The following is a 19,485-nucleotide window of genomic DNA, read 5'->3' on the forward strand; positions in this document are numbered from 1 at the left end:
CCTTAGGGAAAATGGTACCCTGGGCGAACTTGTATTTTAATGCCCCCCATCACCCCTGGCTGCTCCTTGGGCTTCCCCCCATCTCCTCTGGGCCCTGCTGCCTCCCCCAGTGTTTAATTTGAATTGAAAGAGATTCCAGAGCTCAGCCCTGGCACAAATTAAGCATTGACAGGGTGGCCTGATACCGGCTGGTGCTGACCGGACTCCCTAAAGGCTCTGAAGGCAACGCCACCGCCAGCAGCTGCGTAGAAGTAGGGGGGGCATGGTATCTGGTGTATTGCCACCCTCACTTCTGCGCTGCAGCTGTGGCTTGTAGTGCCTGGTGCTCAGCATGTGGCTCAAGATGGGCTTCATGCTGTCACATGAGGGCTGCATCTTGCCAGAGCCCACGGCCCTCCTGCAGCCCTCTGGCCACTCCTGGCTTATTGGGGCACAATTTCAGATTTTGGGGGGTGGGAGGAAACTTTAACCATGATTCCAGGGACTACTCAGGCACTGAAAACGCTAGGGTTTTTGCAGATAATAACTTAGGAATTAGCCGACAGAGCACTGTATCTAACTGTTATATAAAGAAAGAAAAAATATATACAAACTCCACTTAAAGCCACATGTAAAGTTTATATGTAAATTTAGAACAATCAGGAGAAAATACAGAAAGATATTCCCAATCTTAAACCTTGAGGTATCAGTTCTGGAGCTTTAGCACCAGAGGTGAAAATAAGCCAGTAAGGTCTGGTACGGCATACCGGCAAGAGCCGATACACAGCTGACCGTACCAGCAGGGGCAGCTTCTCCAGGTAGGCAATTTAAAAAGGCCCTGGGTTCCTGGCAGCGGCCGGAGCCCTGGGCCCTTTAAATTGCCACCAAAGCCCCACTGCTGGAGCCCCAGGGTAGCTGAAGCGATTTAAAGGGCTTGGGGATTTAAAGTCCCCCGCCCCTTCGGCCTGAGGCCCCACCCCTTCCGCCCGAGGGGGACCCCCTCCGCCTGCTCAGGACCCTTAAGTTACTTTCACTCCTGTTTAACACAGATATGAGACACACACGTCTGATACTTTGTACACTATCTTTAATAGAAATAAATGAAAATAAAATCTGCTGACTTTCTCTAGCAGACACACTCTGTGTTACTACCATTATCTACTCTATTTTAGTCAATTGTTTTTCACTCCACTAAAAACATACTTAATTTTAACATATGTGATTAAGGGTTTTTTCTTCTTTATTTTTCTAATTATTTTGGCATTTATGTTTACCGATCACAATCATGTACGTGACTCACTAACATTTGACTGCATCGTTTCTATTGGCATCATAGTTGGAACTGCATTTATTTTCATGCACATTTTAAGATATTTTACAGATATAACTAAAAATACAATTTGAAAATAAGTGACCTTCATCTGCCCAGTGTCTAAAATTATATGTGTGGTTAATGTTTTTTAAACTGGCACTGCTAAGGTTAGTACAAGCTAAAGTTACATTCTAGAAGGATACAATTTTTTGATTGTATCAGTTTAAATAATTAATGACAAAGCACAATATGGTAATAAAAGTAATAATGCTAATTACTCCAGCCAGGACAGGGTTAGGCATTTTAGAACTCACTAGTCAAAGAATTAAATTTAAGCATAAGAGAGAAATAAAATTATGAAATGCACAAACCAGTCAAAAAACTAAAATAACAGCACTTTGAAAGAATAAAATTATAGAGAATATATGTGCATTACAGGATGTACCAAGAAGTAACAACAACAATAATACAAGTATGTGTTGGGAGGTGAGCGTGAAAGAGACAGAGTGTGTGTGAGAGAGAGAGAGACAGCGTGTGTGAGAGACAGAGTGTGTGTGTGTGTGAGAGAGAGAGAGAGAGACAGACAGACAGAGTGTGTGCGCTGGAGGAGCGGCACTCAGCAGTCTGAAGGCTCGTTGACAACAGCAGCCGCCAGCAGCTCCTCAGTCTCTGTCCTGACCCCTGGCCCCCCATCCCAGCTCAGCGGAGATATAGGGTACATGGGTGGAGGCGAGACAAGGGGAGGGGGACACCCTGACGTGAGCGCCCCCTTCCTCTCCTCCTGCTCCCCGGTTCTGCACAGAAAACAGGAGGCTCCCGGGAGCCGCTAGCCAGGTGTGGCTCCAAAGCAGGGGGCAGGTGCAACGCAGCTGCAGACGGCAGCAGAGTAGCGGGGGGAGCAGCACGCCTGCTCCGTAGGCACCCCGTTTATACCGACGCCCCAGGCTTTTGCCCCGTTTGCCCTTGGCCTAAGGCCGGCCCTGGAATTCAGGATGAAAAGGACCCTGGGAAGGGCATTCATTGTAATTGTGTTTGTTTTTCCCCAAAGGCTGAGAGGCAGTGCCTGCCATCTATTGAAATTGCTACTAACTGCATGAGTAATGGGGCAGGTTACCCTTGACTATGTTTTATATCTGAGGTTTGTCTGTTGCCATCTAAATGTACCTATAGGAGAGTCAGTTCCAGCTAAATCCAATGAGATCTTCATTGCTTCCGACTTTTCCCAATTTATCTTATTGCCAGAGAATTTACCCAAATTATCTATTGCTTGTAGGATATTTGGAATCGATTGATCTGGATTTTTAATAAATAGGAGGATGTGGTCTGCATATAGAAGGATTTTTGTCTTCTGAGTGCCTGATTTGATCCCTTGAATGGTATTCCCTAATTAGTATTGCAAGCAGTTCTAATGTTAGATTGAACAGGATGAGGAGAGGGAGCATGCCTCTCTAGTTCCCTGAAGCAGATCAAAGTGGGGGGACGTTGTGCTATTTGTTAGGATTGGGAGTTGGGATTGGAATATAACAACTTCATCCATGAAATAAAGGATTTCCCCAACCCAAATTTACCCAGAATACGAAACAAATATCACCAGTTCACTCTGTCAAAGGCAGAGTGTCCATTCTCTGAATGGAGTGAAATGATTGTATGGGAATTTCTAGAAGGTGGAATGCCACAACTTTGATCAATTGACATGTGTCATCTAAACCACGCCTTTTCTAAATAAATCCCACCTGCTTGGAGTGAACCACCCCACTCTACTTTTTCAAGCCTCTTCGCCAATATTTTTGAAAGTATTTTTATGTCAGCATTGATTAAAGAGATGGGTCGATGGCTGTTACTCCTTGGCATATCGTTACCCAGTTTAGGCAGTACAGTAACTAGGGCTTCTCTTCACTTTACGTTGTTTGGTTAATTTCAGGAGCTGAGCTTGGCTAACCCCTCTTTCCTGAGCAGAAAAGGATCCAGCCCCTAACAGAAGCTGTTAGTGCCTCCCATAGGGTCGAATGGGGTATCTCTGGTGTATCATTTGTTTCAAAGAAAAACAAATTTCTGCTGTGATCTAGTTCTGAAAACTGTTATCTTTCAGAAGAGAGGCGTTCAGTCTCCATCTCTTACAAATCCAGTTTGTCTCAGGAGGGGAAATTGAAGTGTCGCTGGTGCATGATCAGAGATCCTGATAGTCTTGATTTCGTTATCAGTGTGGAGTCCATAGAAATCAGGAAGAAATCTATTGGAGAATATGTGGAAAGTGTGGAGGAAAAAAACCTAAAACCCTTCATTGTAGGGCTCTGCAACCGCCACACATCTTTTAACCCCAAGTCTTCCATATAGCCTTTCTAATGGTTCTAGCATGTTACCGTGCATACTGGGGCCGGCCTGACTTGTCTAAAAAAGGATCCAACACCCATTAAAATCTCCTACTGTGATGACTGATTCTAGTGGGATAGTAATTAATTTGGAAAAAAAACTTAAAAAAAAAATCTTGGCTCATCTTTATTAGGTCCACATATATCAATTAGGGAATATAGAGAGTCAGAGATCTTAGGCTTCACCAGCAAAAATCTACCTTCCTCATCTTTATTTATATCTAGAACTTGTAAATTCAGTCTTTTGCAAAACAATATCCCTACATCTTTGTCTGCTAAACACCTCTTCCCCCATCCAGCCCCTTCTAAATTTCTCTGCCTCCAAGTCATGAAGGTGGTTTTCCTGTAGGAAGATAATATCTGCTTGCAACGGTTCTAGATGAGTGATTATTCTTTTTCTTTTTATCTGGTGATTCACCCCCTTGATGTTCCTGGAAATACAATTTATAATATTAAGCATGAGGAGTGCTTACGTCAACTATTTCTTTATTAGGTGCCTGAGTAGCGTCATAGCTTGAGCCACAGTTAGTTTCAGATCTAGGAAAGGTATTTCTGGGCTCCCCCTCACCACCCCGGAGACGTGAACGGGGGAGGGGGGGAATGGAGAGAGTTAGGCAGATCAGGAAAGGTAAAAGATAATGTGGGTGTGACAGGGCGCTAGGCAGGAACTCCTGAGCCAACCCTCTGTCATGCCAGCTCCAATTAAGGGAGGTAAATTGGAGCTGGTTAGAGAAACCTGCACCAGATTGGCAAATGGGAAACAGCTGCCAGACTAATCAGCCAGGAGCTACATACAGGCGTAGAGGAAGGAAGCCAGGGGAGAGCCAGAGAGCAGAAGGAGAGTGGTAGCTCTTCTCTCCTGGGTGCAGAACCTGAGAAGTCCTGAAGGCTGAAACCCCAATCTGTATATGGTGAGACGGTGGTGGGCACGCACGCTGAACCCCAGGGGCTCTGAGTGGTTTGTGAACGCAGCAGAGGCAGGAGCAAAGGGGACCCTGCTATACCCTGTTACAGTGAGAAACAGAAAAAAAAGAAATGAAGTGATCAAAATTGACCAAAGATCAGTTGAAAAATATATAATTCTTATCCAAACAGAAATAGGACCTAAATCCATGAGATTTACAAGGGGGTGACCTCATCCCCCCACCACCCTCAAAACACCCAGTTTGAGTATAACTGGATTCCCTTTAGCTTTATAAAGAAGAAATAGTCTGATATCAAAAGAAGATGTTGTTTCTGCACTGTTCACAACAACAAAAGGGGGAACGAGTCTATAGTGGATATTTAAGAAAGTTATGCAAATTGTTTAAGTAACCTTATGCTAACGTAACTGGATCATTTGCAGATAAGAGTTTATTAGCAGACCTGTTCTGCCGACACTTTGCCCCCTAGAGCCTTGTCCATGCTGGATTACAATGCGAATGCCATTGCTCAAAAGTTCTATCAGCAATAGAAACCAACACAGCATTTCTTACAACTCATTTAACAAAAATAAAAACGAAAGATAAGCCCTTGCACTAATGTTATTGCCAGTCTCACAATAACATGTTCTCAGCAATCTGCTGAATCAGAACCAGCAAGTATCATTATTCCTGGATAGGATTTTAGGAGCTCAGATTTCTTTACAGTTGGGAATGGAAACGATTTGTCATGAAACCAAAAGCTTCATTAGAATCATAGAATATCAGGGTTGAAAGGGACCTCAGGAGTTCATCTAGTCCAACCCCCTGCTCAAAGCAGGACCAATCACCAACTAACTCATCCCAGCCAGGGCTTTGCCAAGCCTGACCGTAAAAACCTCTAAGGAAGGAGATTCCACCACCTCCCTAGGTAACCCATTCCAGTGCTTCACAACCCTCCTAGTGAAAAAGTTTTTCCTAATATCCAACCTCCCCCACTGCAGCTTGAGACCATTGCTCCTTGTTCTGTCATCCGCTACCACTGAGAACAGTCTAGAGCCATCCTCTTTGGAACCCCCTTTTGGGAAGTTGCAAGCAGCTATCAAATCCCCCCTCATTCTATTATTCTTTTCCTCTGCAGACTAAATAATCCCAGTTCCCTCAGCCTCTCCTTGTAAATCACATGCTCCAGCCCCCTAATCATTTTTGTTGCCCTCCGCTGGACTCTTTCCAATTTTTCCACATCCTTCTTGTAGTGTGGGGCCCAAAACTGGACACAGTACTCCAGATGAGGCCTCACCAATGTCAAATAGAGGGGAACGATCACGTCCCTCGATCTGCTGCAATGCTCCTACTTATGCAGCTCAAACGTTGCTTGGCTCTGGTAGCTCTCACACACGTACATATAAGGCAAATGGGTTGAATAGTTTCAGATTTACTATAAACCCAGAATTTAGGAGATTAGCTGGGGATGAAGGAAAGTAAAATCACTGGGGGGAAGAGGAGGGAGTTGGAAAAGGTACCAGGAGAGAGCGGCCTCAGACAGAAAACGAACTCACACTGCTCTGTTGAGCCCTGCTGCTGATCCACAGGTGTAAGGCATCCCCAGGCCCAGTACCGCACTTTGCTTGGAGTCAGGATCTCGAAGGGGGATGTGCTCCCTGTGCACTGGAATTGTGAGAGGGGCAGATGCTTTCAGTGCACTGGAGTCATGGGGGTGGGGGGGGGGGTTTGCTCCCAGTACACTGGAATTGGGGGGTGGGGCTGTTGCTCCTGGTGGACTGGAATCAGGGGAGGGGGGTGTCGCTCCCAGTGCACTGGAATCATGGGGGGCAGGTAGATGCAGACCAAGCAAGGGTCTCCGCATTGTAACACTCCTGCCTGCAGCAGCTTGAGCACAGAACTGCCTCTGGAGTCTGGGGGGAAGGGAGGGCAGAAGGGTCAAAGTTCAATCAGAGATGAGAGCCTTCTCCCGACCCCCCACTCAGCTCCCTGGGCTGGTGAAACCAGGGGAGGACAAAGAAATCAAGCAGAGGGAAGGGGAAGGGAGAAACTGGTGGTGCATTTGCCCTGCACAGTTTGGCGCTGAGCTGGGAGCTGAAGTTCAACACAGCAGTGACTGAGCTGGCAAAGTTGTTTTAACGCATCCTGGCTGTATCTGCCGTGGTGTCTTGTGCTGTAGTGAGATCAGATCCTTTCAGCCTCTTCTGCTGCTGTAAAACTAAGCACCTGGCCTTCCTTTTAACACAGAGTAGCAGGGAGGGAAATGAAGTTCTCCAGCCCTTGGGCTAGAGCTTTGGATCTTGAATTTTGCCCTCTTTTCCCCACGTCCTTGGTGTAATCCTGGAAAATCACCAGCCTGTGTACTTGCCATGTTAGATTTTTAAGGTCCCAGGCTGTTTTTGAGAGTGCATTCCTTCCTGTTGTATTTTAGAACCCTTACAATTATGGCCCAGGGCTTTGCATTTGGAGGGGGTTTTGGTGCAAGGGGGTGGTGGGCTCTCTTAATATCTTGGGTTCTGATCAGGGGAGAGACAAAGGCCCTGGCAGCATGGTGGATAAAAATACCCCAGACCTCCCTTTATCCAGCCCCTCTGAGATCCCCACAATTCTTAGACTGTTTCTCCTGGCGCTTCCCTCTCACGATCAATGCCCGTCTCCCGCAGTGCTTTAACAGGTCTTTCTGTGGCTGTGCAGTCATGTCCATAGTACTCACTGTGTCATCTAGTGAGGAGAGTCTGGCCTCAGCTTTCTTTGGTCTCGTTGCCAAGCCTTGCAAGTCAGCTGGAAGTGTACTAGTGAGATTTACGTTCTCGGGTTATAGCTTCAGATAATCTGTCCACTTGAGACTTGTTTTAGCCAGTCTGTAATTTCACCTAGTCTCAGAGGGGCAGCATCTCCCCGGTCAGCTGTCCTGGCGCCAAGAGGGCTGTGCAACGGCTTCTGCTTTTTAGGATAGTGTGGAAAGGCTGGTGAGGGCGCAGCATCCCTACCGGCATTACATTAAAAGCGAGGCGGGATAGACTAGTATCTCATCCAAATTGGATGGAAAGCAAATCAGTTGTTACTCGTTGTGAGCGTCAGGGGGTGGGGAAGGGAGCTGTAGAGCTCTGCAGCCCCGGCCCTGGTGGCTCCTGGAAGCCTGACCATATTGTGTTATATCGTTCATTTAGCCCTCTTTTCTCAAAACCATGGGAGGGGGAAGAGTCCCAGGCGACTAGAAAGCAAGGAGAGCTAAAGCCGGAGGGGGAATGGATTATTCTCATCACAGCAGTTTGCCCCTTGCCACAGTACTTTCTTGTGAGGCGGATGACGCTAGTCTTGGGGGTTCACTTTAGGAATGGCCCCTGACTTCTGCATGTGACCCAACATGTCTTTTAGGGTGCAGCCACCTTCTTCCTTATGATGGCTCTATGATTACCTGTCTTCCATGGTGTGTGCACCAATGTGTCACCAGTAGGGAGAGTTGGAAACTACAGGACACTCTCGCTATAATGCCCTTCATAATAACGATAATATAATGAACCTGGTGCCTGGATCCCACCTCCAGCCCTGGGGCTGCAGCAAGGGCTGACAGCTCCTCCGGCCCTGGGTCTGTGGTGGGGGCTCAGAGCTCCTCCAGCCCCTGGCTTGGATCCCGAGGGGTTTGTTAGGGGAAGGGTGTACTGTACTTAGGGTAACAGCAGGGGCCAGCTAGCTGTCTGGGAGTGAATGTAGTCATGACTAAGACAAACATGGATACACACAAAACCCCTTCACAGGAAACAGGCAGGGTTGAATACTATTCAACACCTGCAACTTTAGTTGAGTGTTACGAGTTTTCAGAAAGTAATTGATTAAATGAATCATTTGTCATGGTACTGAGCATGGTATTTAGTATGTATTTGCTGACTACTGCTGAGACTATGTTGCATGTAGTGATCCCAAATAGTGGCTCACATCTTAGTGGAGAAGTGAGCCCATAGACACCTTCTCTTTCAGTCACGCCCGTCCAACACCCTGCTGGTGACTCTTGGTACGTAAAGCATCTCAGGAATATGGTGCTGTGTTTGTAGGCTCTCTAGTGAGGTCAGTCATTCAGCGTCCTCCCGGTCGTTTATTCAGCGTGAATCACTTTTGTCTCCTTTTGCTCTTCATCCATCCCTCTCTCCCTCCCCTCGGTTTCTCTCAGCTGGAAACAAGGAGGAGAGCTAGCACCAGGTGACCAGCCAGCTCTCTGCAGCCTACCAACAAATGTTCTTGGGCCACCACAGACCACAGTTTGGGGACGCTGCTGTAATCAGCCTGGCAAGTGATGTTTCGTAAGCACTCCCCTGCCGTGCGCCTAACCTGAAGTTCAGTTACAGGCCGTGAGAACATTTCAGATTCAAGTGGTCGGCTGGATCTCAGTAAATTTATTGTCTGTTTCCCCCCCCCCCCCCCCCCATCCCTAGGAGATAAATACTGGGTCTTTAAGGAAGTGACAGCAGAGCCAGGGTACCCACACGGCCTGGTGGAGCTGGGAAGCTGTCTCCCCCGGGAAGGCATCGACACAGCGTTGCGATGGGAGCCAGTGGGCAAAACCTATTTCTTCCGAGGAGACAAGTACTGGCGCTATAATGAGGACAAGAGAGCGACTGACCCAGGATACCCAAAGCCCATCGCTGTGTGGAGGGGAATCCCACAGGCCCCACAAGGAGCTTTTATCAGCAAAGAAGGCTGTACGTAGATCCCATTATTGCAAGTGCTGGTCAGACTAATACCAGGTTCCCTAGCTTGGGGCTGGTTTGTTTCAGATGGTTTTACTGAGCTGGAGTCAGGCCCCAGCGCTCACAACGTTGCTCTGACATCAGTGGCCCCAGAGGCCGCGAAGGGCTGGGGTCACAAAGCAGCGGAGGCTGGGCCATGCTGAGCATCCCCAGCCCTAACGTCTAGGCGCCTAGAAAACCGCTGGGTCCAACAGGGCTGCGTTAGGCGCCTGAGCCCCTGTGCACTGACTCGGGGGAGACGGGCACCTCAGAATGGGATTCATAACGGCCAGCCTGCGAGGCAGCTACTCGCCTACAGTAGCCACCGGGAGGTGCCAAGTCCAGGCGGGTGCTAAGCTCCACCCCCTCAGAGACAGGTGTCCAAGTCCAGGCTCCAGGGAGGGGCCTCCCTCTGCTTGGGGGTCTCAGCTGTAAACCCTCTTTTGGGGCGCGGTGCCCATGCTGTTTTAGCAGGCAGGGCAGAGGGAGGCGGCGCTCCACAAGTTAGGGTCCTCACGGAGCGTGCGGGAGACCCATGGGGCAAGTGCCCCCTCTGCCTGAGGGGGAGAGGGGATTGGAACAGAAATCTGCCACCCCACGGTGGGGGCTGGGCTCTGGGATATTCCGATGTGGGGACGCCCTCAGTCTCTCTTGTTGAAGCTCTTCCACTAATGAAAGAATGATTGGGCCAGAGAGAGAGCCCAGCCATGAGGAGGACTGTAGTCAGGTGGGGAGAGCGCTCACGGGGGAGGGGGAATAGCCAGGATCCCGCACCCTGCTCTAATGACGTTTTTAAATTATGTATTCACAGTGGAACAGCTTCAACAGGCGAGATGGAGGGAGCCCCCCTCAGACTAGCCCAAAGCCCAGCGGCTAGGCCACTGGCCTGAGGGGGGGGGGGGCAAATCTCTGCTCAAATCCCTTCTTCCCTGCAGGGTGGAATGGAGATCGTCACATCCCAGCTGAGCACCCCAATCAGTTACAAGGGACCCCTCTCCTATGGGGGTCTTGTGTAAGTTTGCCTGGAGGGACCAGATTTGGTAGGTGAGCTTTGAACCTGCATATTAGATTGGGCCCCACAGACAAGTTAGGCGGAGGAACGCCTTTCTTCCCCCGCTTGGCGGAGCGCTCTGGCAGGTAGGTGACCTGAAAGCTGCAGTGTTTATACTCAGAGGCAGAAACATAAGGGGCCTCAGGAACTTTTACTGCAAAAATGTAGGTGCTGAGTGAGTTTAGGCACCTCCAGGTCTGGCTACAGCTGAGCAAGGGTTTTGTGACTCTGAATGGGGCCTGATTCTGGGATTTAGGCACCTCACATGGCAGATAGGCACCTAAGTCCTCTTGTGAATCTAGCCCCAGTAATCTGTGACCCACTTCCCTGCCCCATTCAAACAAACACACACCTTCTTTTCCACGACTAAGTCACATTATTGTATTGCAAGCTCCTTGGAGCAGGGACTCTATCTCCCGCTGTGTTTGCCCAGTGCCCAGCCCCATGGGCCCCTGCCTAGGGACTATGAGCAATATTTACTTCGCCATCCCTGTCTGCATCTATCAGACTGTTTCTCTCTCCCCATTCATTTTCTCCTTTATCCTCCAACTCTTCTCCAGCCAACTGGGAAAGAGAAGCAGCTGGCTGGAGTGGAGTCTGTCCTCTGCAGAGGATACAGGCACCCTTGTTGCAGTGGATTTCTCTTGAGTTGTCAGGAAAGATCCCCGAGCTCCTACAGAGAAGTGGAGTGGGAGCCAGCTAGGCAGGAGCCCAGAAGACGGGGAGCTGGAATTTTCCCTGCCCTTTCCCGACAGGGTGGGGAGAGAGAGACTAAGAAAAGGGCGTGTGGGAAGCATCTGGAGAGTGAAGGTTACGTCAGTCAAGGAGCAGCTGAAGGCATCAGCCTTTCAGCAACAGAAGGGGAGCTTTTAAAGCCACTGTCCAACTGGTTAATAATCAAGGCCAAATCTTCAAACAGGTGTGCTCCAAAGAGCTGCTCCTATCCAGGGTCTTCTCCCTCACTTCCCTCTCAGAGCCAAAATATGAAACAAAAATATTCTAAAAATATCAACAAACCAATATCCAAATCAGTGCAGACGTTGGTCCCCACAAAATATTGGAATGTTTTTGTAACGTAGAGGAAGTCCCCGAGTGCATCATGGCATGCTTGTTGGTGCTTTAGTTGACCCTAATTTGCCCCTGAACGCTTAGATTAGAATTTCAAATAAACAGCAAATCAGCGGCTTGGTTTTTCCTGTAAACATTTGCTCTACATGCCTCTAAAATCAAGAAGTTGCCTTCAAATTTGCCATGGGAGGTTCCTTATGTATGTTTTTCTTGCCCCCACAGCCTCCTACCATTAGGCAGAGAAATAATGACTGTAAGCGAAACTCCTTTCAATACCTCTTTGTGCCCATTCGGTTTCAAGTCTTTGAATGTTATGCTATGAAGTGATCTCTCTTTTGTCCCCTAGTTTATACCTACTTCTATAAAGGGAAGGAGTACTGGAAGTTCGATAACCAGAGGCTGAGTGTGGAGCCAGGCTACCCCAGGTCAATCCTCAAAGACTGGATGGGCTGCAACCAAAAGGAAGTTGAACAAAGCAAAGAGAGACGCTTCCCCCACGATGATGTGGATATTATGGTGACAATCAATGATGTGCCTAGCACTGTAAATGCAATTGCAGTCGTGATCCCTTGCATCTTATCTCTGTGTATCCTTGTCTTGGTATATACCATCTTCCAGTTTAAAAACAAAGAAGTGCAGCAAAACGTTACCTATTACAAACGACCTGTCCAGGAATGGGTATGACACGTTCACCTGCACATTTCAGCTCAGAGCTGCTCAAATGAGTTCCGAAGTCCACCAAACAAAACAGTTCAAGTGACTTATTATGAATCATGGGAGTTCTGGGACTGAAAGAAGCAGGAATTACAGAGGTGGCCTTGCAGCGTGGAGCCTCTTTCCTTCTTACTGCCTCCGTCATGTGTCTGTCTTGCTGTGCCATTCTCCACAGGCCCCCTTGTGCGTGTCAGAGACTGCAAGAGGAATTTTCTTGAAATGTTTTTCAGCTGACTTGGGAAATCTTCTTCAGTTCCCTGCCCCAGTGGTCTCTGTTAAACCCAGCATTCTCCAGTGTAGCTAACCACCTCTAAATGGACCAGGTTTTTTACAGTTGTCTCATAAATGAATTAAGATCATTAAATCTATGAAACAGGAGCAATTCAGTATCTTAAGGAGAAGACATGCTGATACTGAATCATTCTAAAAGATCTTCTTAGTTTATTACAAGAACCAGGGAATTACCTGGATGCAGTTTTCCAATACCTGCTGGTCAGATGTTTTGTACATACATAATACTTGATGCTGTCACTCAGCACAGTGCACAAGGAGGAGGTAACTCTGTGCAGGCCAGGAGTTCAAGGAACTCTTAACCAGATATAGTAAAAGCAACTCCTCAGTTGAGTTAGTCCACAAGACAAAGACCAAAACACTCCCTACTGTTAACACAGGCCTAAATGCTTTTGTTTTAGGAACCTCTCATGTAATGAATATTTAAATGTCATATTACCACGATTTGAAATTCCCATCAGTCACAAACAATAAATTGTTACCAAAACAATGAACAATTTATATAAGAACTCTGCTGTATTTTATCTGAAAATTCTGGGAAAAGATGAAAAGTTGTTATAGTGGCATGTATAATCAGATTCTGAAATTTGCGTCTCAGGTTTCAAGAGAATGAAAATGCTTGTTTGGAGGGAGATCTTCATTATAGTGAGGCGAAATGGTCTGGATAAAGTAAGAACTATGCCTGTGCCTAAAACTTGAAAACATTATATAACTTTGAAAATTATTTTTCATTTTCACTCACCTCTTCACACTCAAGTATTTGGCCAAAAGGTGGAATGCCAAAGTGCGGCGAGAAAGCTTGTTTTCACAGGATGACTAGCATAGTTCTGAAGATGTGAGACTCGGATAAGAGCTGGATAAATATCTGAATTTTGGGTACTGATCTTTGACAAATCACCTTCTCAGACAGTCTGTTCTTCCTTCTTGTAAATGTGAATGCTTGGGGGTGTCAGGTCCTAGCTTAAGACTTCCTTAATATGGTTTTCCATGCTGGTATCCAAACAATGTTAAATGACTATGAAAGAAAATGAACACAGCACTTCTGTTAACATTCCAGGTGACATTCAGCCCTGTGCAGAGAAGCCCATACCAGCCCTAGGCAATGCGTACACATCACTTGTGTCCTGTTTTGAGAGCTTAACTGGGATGTGAGTGGGGCCCTGGTCCTAGAGTGGGCCTTTTGCCTTGGGCTGAATTTCGCCACAGAGTAGCTGATGAAGCAAGAAGCATTGAACAGCTGATTAACATCCAACAATGTACAACATGAGTCAAAAATCAATGAGGATCTCAAAGTTTGTTTCACTTGTTTCTTTTAACACATGATTCAGCTTATAAATATAGATGATGACAAGAGCAGGGCAGAAAGAAAGAGAGATTGTTAGTATTTGTCTACTTTTACATGCCTGGCTCGGACTCGGATCCTACCGTGAAGGGGACGGTATAACTTTCAGTGACTGATTTGAGTTGCACATTGTGTAGTCTCAGACTATTTTGAATTTTATGCTTTATAATGCGCTTCAGTAGCGAAGAAACGTTGAGTGCGTCTTCAACAGAATTACACAATCAGTGGAAGAAGAGAATGCGGTAGATGTAACACATTTGAATTTTAGTGAAAGACATAATGGAGTCTCTAGATGGCTGAAGGACTGCAAACAAAGGACCAAATAAGGCCAGACTTAAACACTAACCACCTCTCCCCAACTCAGTAGGTACATATGTGGTGGTGACATGCACATTGTAAGTTCCAGCACCATGTGCCACATTGCATTTACCATGCACTTTACTCTTCCTCTGAGCAGCTCCAAACAGACACCAGTGGAAAATATTTCTCTCATTTTCCTTCTGCCCAAAACTGGAATTCTCCTGGCAAACTACACTGGCCTCTGGGGACTATTGCAGCTGTCTTGGACCAGTGACAGGTTTAAGGCTGGCTATCTCCTGAGCCAGCAGGGCTGGAAATGGTTGCTTTATCCCATTACAAAGCCAGAAATCCCCCTTGCCAATGAAGTAAGGCTTCTGGGACATATTTTTAGACTGGCCTTCATTTATGCTGGAATATTAGTATAGAAGGGTACAGCTGGCTCAGGAAGGACAGGCCGGGGAAAAAAGAGAGGTGGTGTTGCCTTATATATTAAAAATGGACACACTTGGACTTAGATTGAGATGGAAATAAAAAGACAGACGTCGAAAATCACTGGGTAAGGATAAAAGGGGTAAAAAATAAGGGTGATGTCAGGGTAGGGGTCTACTACAGACCACCAAACCAGGAAGAAGCGGTGGATGAGCTTTCTAAACAACTAACAAAATCATACAAAGCACAGGACTTGGTGGTGATGGGGGACTTCAACTACTCAGACATCTGTTGGGAAAATAACACAGCAGGGGACAGATTATCTAACACGTTCTTGGAATGTATTGGAGACCATTTTTCATTTCAGAAGGTGGAGAAAGCTACTAGGGCAGAGGCTGTTCTAGATTTGATTTTGAAAAATAGGGAGGAACTGGTTGAGAATCTGAAAGTGGAAGGCAGCTGGGGTGAAAGTGATCATGAAATGGTAGCGTTCATGGTTCTAAGGAATGGTAGGAGGAGAACAGCAAAATAAAGACAATGGATTTCAAGAAGGCAGACTTCAGCAAACTCAGGGAGTAGGTAGGTAAGAGCCCATGGGAAGCAAGGCTAAGGGGAAAAACAGTTGGAGACAGTTGGCAGTTTTTCAAAGAGACATTATTAAGGGCACAAGAGCAAACTATCCCACTGCATAGGAAAGATAGAAGTATGGCAAGAGACCACCCTGGCTTAACCAGGAGATCTTCAGTGATCTAAAAATAAAAAAAGAGTCCTACAAAAAGTGGACACTAGGTCACATTACAAAGGATGAATATAAACAAATAACATATGTATGTAGGAACAAAATTAGAAAAGCCAAGATGCAAAACAAGATCAAACTAGCTAGAGACAGAAAGGTTAACAAGAAAACATTCTACAAATACATTAGAAGCAAGAGGAAGACCAAGGACAGGGTAGGCCCGTTACTCAGTGGGGGAGGGGAGAAATAATAACAGAAAATGTCGAAATGGCACGGGTGCTCAATGACTTCTTTGTTTTGGTTTTCACCAAGAAGGTGGTGGTGATTGGACATCTAACATAGTGAATGCCAGTGAAAATGAGGTAGGATCCGAGGCTAAAATAGGAGAAGAACAAATTAAAAATTACTTCGACAAATTAGATGTCTTCAAGTCACCAGGGCCTGATGAAATGCATCCTAGAATACTCAAGGAGCTGACTGAGGAGATACCTGAGCCATTAGCAACTATCTTGGAAGACGGGAGAGATTCCAGAAGACTGGAAAAGGGCAAATATAGTGCCCATCTGTGAAAAGGGAAATAAGAACAACCTGGGGAATTACAGACCAGTCAGCTTAACTTCTGTACCTGGAAAGATAATTAAGCAATTTGCAAACATCTAGAAGATAATAAGGTGATAAACAACTGTCAGCATGGATTTGTCAAGAACAAATCATGTCAAACCAACCTGACACCCTGTCAAAGAAAGCTAACAAGCCTTGTGGATGGGGTTGGGGGGAAGTGGTAGACATGGCATATTTTGACTTTAGTAAAGCTTTTGATACTGTCTCTCATGACCTCACAAACTAAGGAAATGCAACCTAGACGGAGCTACTATAAGGTGGGTGCATAACTGGTTGGAAAACCGTTACCTGATTGTAGTTATCAGTGGTTCACAGTCATGCGGGCAGGGCATAATGAGTGGGGTCCCGCAGGGATCAGTTCTGGGTCTGGTTCTGTTAAATATCTTCATCAATGATTTAGATAATGGCATAGAGCATACACTTATAAAGTTTGCAGACAATATCAAGCTGGGAGGGGTTGCAAGTGCTTTGGAGGATAGGATTAAAATTCAAAATGGTCTGGACAAACTGAAGAAATGGTCTGAAGTAAATAGGATGAATTTCAATAAGGACAAATGCAAAGAACTCCACTTAGGAAGGAAAAATCAGTTGCCCACATACAAAATGGGGAATGACTGCCTAGGAAGGAGTACTGCGGAAAGGGATCTGGGGGTCACAGTGGATCACAAGCTAAATATGAGTCAACAGTGTAGCACTGTGGCAAAAAAAAGCAAACCTCATTCTGGGATGTATTAGAAGGAGTGTTGTAAGCAAGACACAAGAAGTAATTCATCCTCTCTGCTGCACATTGATTAGGCCTAAACTGTAGCTCACGAAAGCTCATGCTCAAATGAATTTGTTAGTCTCTAAGGTGCCACAAGTCCTCCTTTTCTTTTTGAAACAATTGGGTTTGTTTAGTTTGGAGAAGACTGAGAAGGGACATGATAACAGTTTTCAAGTCCATAAAATGTTGTTACAAGGAAGAGGGAGAAAAATTGTTCTCGTTAACCTCTGAGGCCAGGACAAGAAGCAATGGGCTTAAATTGCAGCAAGGGCGGTTTGGGTTGGACATTAGGAAAAACTTCCTAACTGTCAGGGTGGTTAAGCACTGGAATAAATTGCCCAGGGAGGTTGTGGAATCTCCATCATTGGAGATGTTTACAAGAAGGTGAGACAAACACCTGTCAGGAATGGTCTAAATCAGGGATCTCAAACTCAAATCACCACGAGGGGCACATGAGGACTAGTACATTGGCCCGAGGGCTGCATCACTGAAACCTTTTCATACAAAAATATGGTCAAAAACGAAGAGTAATAAATATAGTATGCTATTAAAAGTCAATGTATTAACTTTTTAAAAACTGTAATGTGAAGACGGGTTTTAATAAAATATAACCACTCAGTAATGCACCTCACTCAAATGACAAAACACACCTTTACTTTTAGAATTATTTTGGTTAAAGCGCCACCCCCACTCCACCCCCATCCATGAGGCCCTGCCCCATGCCCCACCTCTTCCCACCCCTTCCCCGCCCCCATTCCTTCCCCAAAGTCCCCACCCCAACTCTGCCCCCTCCCTGCCCCTATTCCAACCCCTTCCCCAAATCCCAGCTCCGCCTTCTCCCATGAGGAGGCCGCTTCCCTGCTCCTCCCCCATCCCTCCTGGAAAGTCCTAAGTGCTGCCAAACAGCTGTTTGGCAGAGGGAAGCGCTGGGAGGTAGGTGGAGAAGCAAGGACGTGGTGCACTCGAGGGAGGGGAGCTTGGCTGCCCGTGGAGTTGGCGCCTATAGCGGGGCTGCAGGAAATAACTCTGTGGGCCGCATGCAGCCTCTGGGCTGCATGTTTGAGACCCCTGGTCTACATAATACTTAGTCCTGCTATGAGTGCAGGGGACTGGACTTGATGACCTCTGGAGGGCCTTTCCAGTCCTATGATTTTATACTGGTATAAAGAATAATAGCCACAATTTTGTGCTTTTAAGTTTTTTTCAGGCACAGTTTAGGTCACTTCTGCCACTGTCCCTGATTTGTGGGTACACTTTGGGACTCACATAGTTGACACCTATATTTTGGGACTGTAAGTGCTCGCAACACTGTGTACAACGTTTTACATTTGCAAATCTGCATTTGCTAAAATGGGAGCTTGGTAACAGTCAGGCTGAAATGCAACACTTTGTTCTAGCCCTGGTAGCTCACAAGATCTCTGACCTTAATATGAATGGAAAAGCTATTGTCATTTATTGTTAGATGTTTTTAAAATACATCAGCTGTTTCCCTCTCCCCTCTGATCCATACAATTGCATTCATGTTGCTATGACCAGCTGGCTATGGATATGAAATATAGTGCCAGTAAGTGTTTCCCAAAGTTTTTAAGGCATATGTAAACTAGAGTTTCTGTAAACTATCTAATGTCTAAAAACACATGACTGTGTGGTGTAGTACCTGGATGGAGGGTTTAATGGCATTTGCTTGGGATGATCTGTGAAAGCGACCATCCCAATCTCATGCATGTAGACGCTTGCATCGCTCTGCAGTCTCTATTAGTCTTGCATCTGTGCTCCCTCACTCACGAGAGCACAAGCTGAAAGAGACAGGGTAGGAGTCGAGCCCTGCAATGCTGCAGATACCTGCTTTCTATCCGTGGATATCTGCAGCCACACATGCGGTTGCCTCATTTACCATCTTTGCAGATTGGCTATGGTTCCACATTTTTGTATCCATACAGGACTCTAGAATTGGTGTCAGTGGAAACCCAAATGTAAGCACATGCTCATGGTGCTGATGAGACATGTGGTTACACTCCTCTGCATGGCCCCATCTTAGCTTGTGGCAGCAGTTCCCGGGTGGCTGCAATGCAGGATCAGGGGCTTGTTTCCCAGCCTGCAGCCCCCCTTGCTGGCTTTCGGCAAACATTCTCACAGGTAGAGCTGGTCAAAACTCAGGCTTTCCAGCCCCTGGGCAATTCTGACATTTCACCATGTGCTTTGCTGCAAACTGAGACAAAGCCAGAATAGCACCATTTTTCACAGAACAGGGTCAGTTCAACCTTGACTTGCCTCTGTCTGAGCTGGCCCAGAGCCTCATGGGACCCCCCCAGTCCTCTCTGTGGGCTGTGCACTGCTGCAAGATCATCTCTCCCATGATGCACCACAGCAGCTCAGTCAGGCCCCAGTGCATAGTGGGAGATGTGGTCCAACCAGGGAACCCTGCCCGTAGAGACAGGGGCACAAGGCACCCAGCACTTTGGATTAATTTTGAACTGACCCAAACTGAAATAGGTCTAGTCATGTCAACCTGACTCCAGATGAAACGTTTGGGTTCAGTGGAAAAGTCTCAGCAAATTCCCTTGTGGAAAAGGCATTTTCTGTTGAGAAATCACATTGGCCTCTCTGGCCTTCCCCTTCCCCCCACAGCCATTGCTCTTCAACCCCACTCCTCCCCAGAGTCCCCTCTGTGCTGTGCCCCTCCCCACCAGGGTCCTGGACCCTCCCCCACAGAGCCACCTTCTCCCCACCACCCCTCAATAGGGTACCTCTCCAAACTTCCTGGGCTTTCCTGCAGTAGTGCCCCAATGCTGAAAACAACAGTGGCCCCCGCTGGGAGGGACACCATTGCAATCTCCCACCCCCCCATGGATGTTGCACTCGTACCTCTCCCCCAGGAAATCCT

The 19,485-nt window shown here is 46.7% G+C and overlaps 1 protein-coding gene across 15 annotated transcripts in view; it reads left to right on the forward strand.

Annotated features, from left to right (window-relative positions):
* The window catches only part of MMP24 (matrix metallopeptidase 24), a 162,585-nt gene extending 149,678 nt beyond the window's left edge, over positions 1–12,907 (forward strand). For 9 of the 15 annotated variants that reach the window (XM_073310034.2, XM_073310035.2, XM_073310036.2 and 6 more), the window contains 4 exons: positions 8,993–9,259; positions 10,222–10,298; positions 11,628–11,658; positions 11,752–12,907. In XM_073310034.2, coding sequence (XP_073166135.1) covers positions 8,993–9,259; positions 10,222–10,298; positions 11,628–11,658; positions 11,752–12,089 — 713 coding nt within the window. In that variant the 3' untranslated portion in view covers positions 12,090–12,907. Of the gene's footprint in view, positions 1–8,992; positions 9,260–10,097; positions 10,160–10,221; positions 10,299–11,627; positions 11,659–11,751 lie in introns of those variants that run through there. The other 6 variants (XM_073310031.2, XM_073310033.2, XM_073310032.2 and 3 more) reach the window with 5 other exon arrangements.
* The last annotated feature ends 6,578 nt before the right edge of the window (positions 12,908–19,485 follow it).

This window comes from Lepidochelys kempii, chromosome 13 (assembly GCF_965140285.1).
Source record: "Lepidochelys kempii isolate rLepKem1 chromosome 13, rLepKem1.hap1, whole genome shotgun sequence".
Lineage (NCBI taxonomy): Eukaryota > Metazoa > Chordata > Testudines > Cheloniidae > Lepidochelys > Lepidochelys kempii.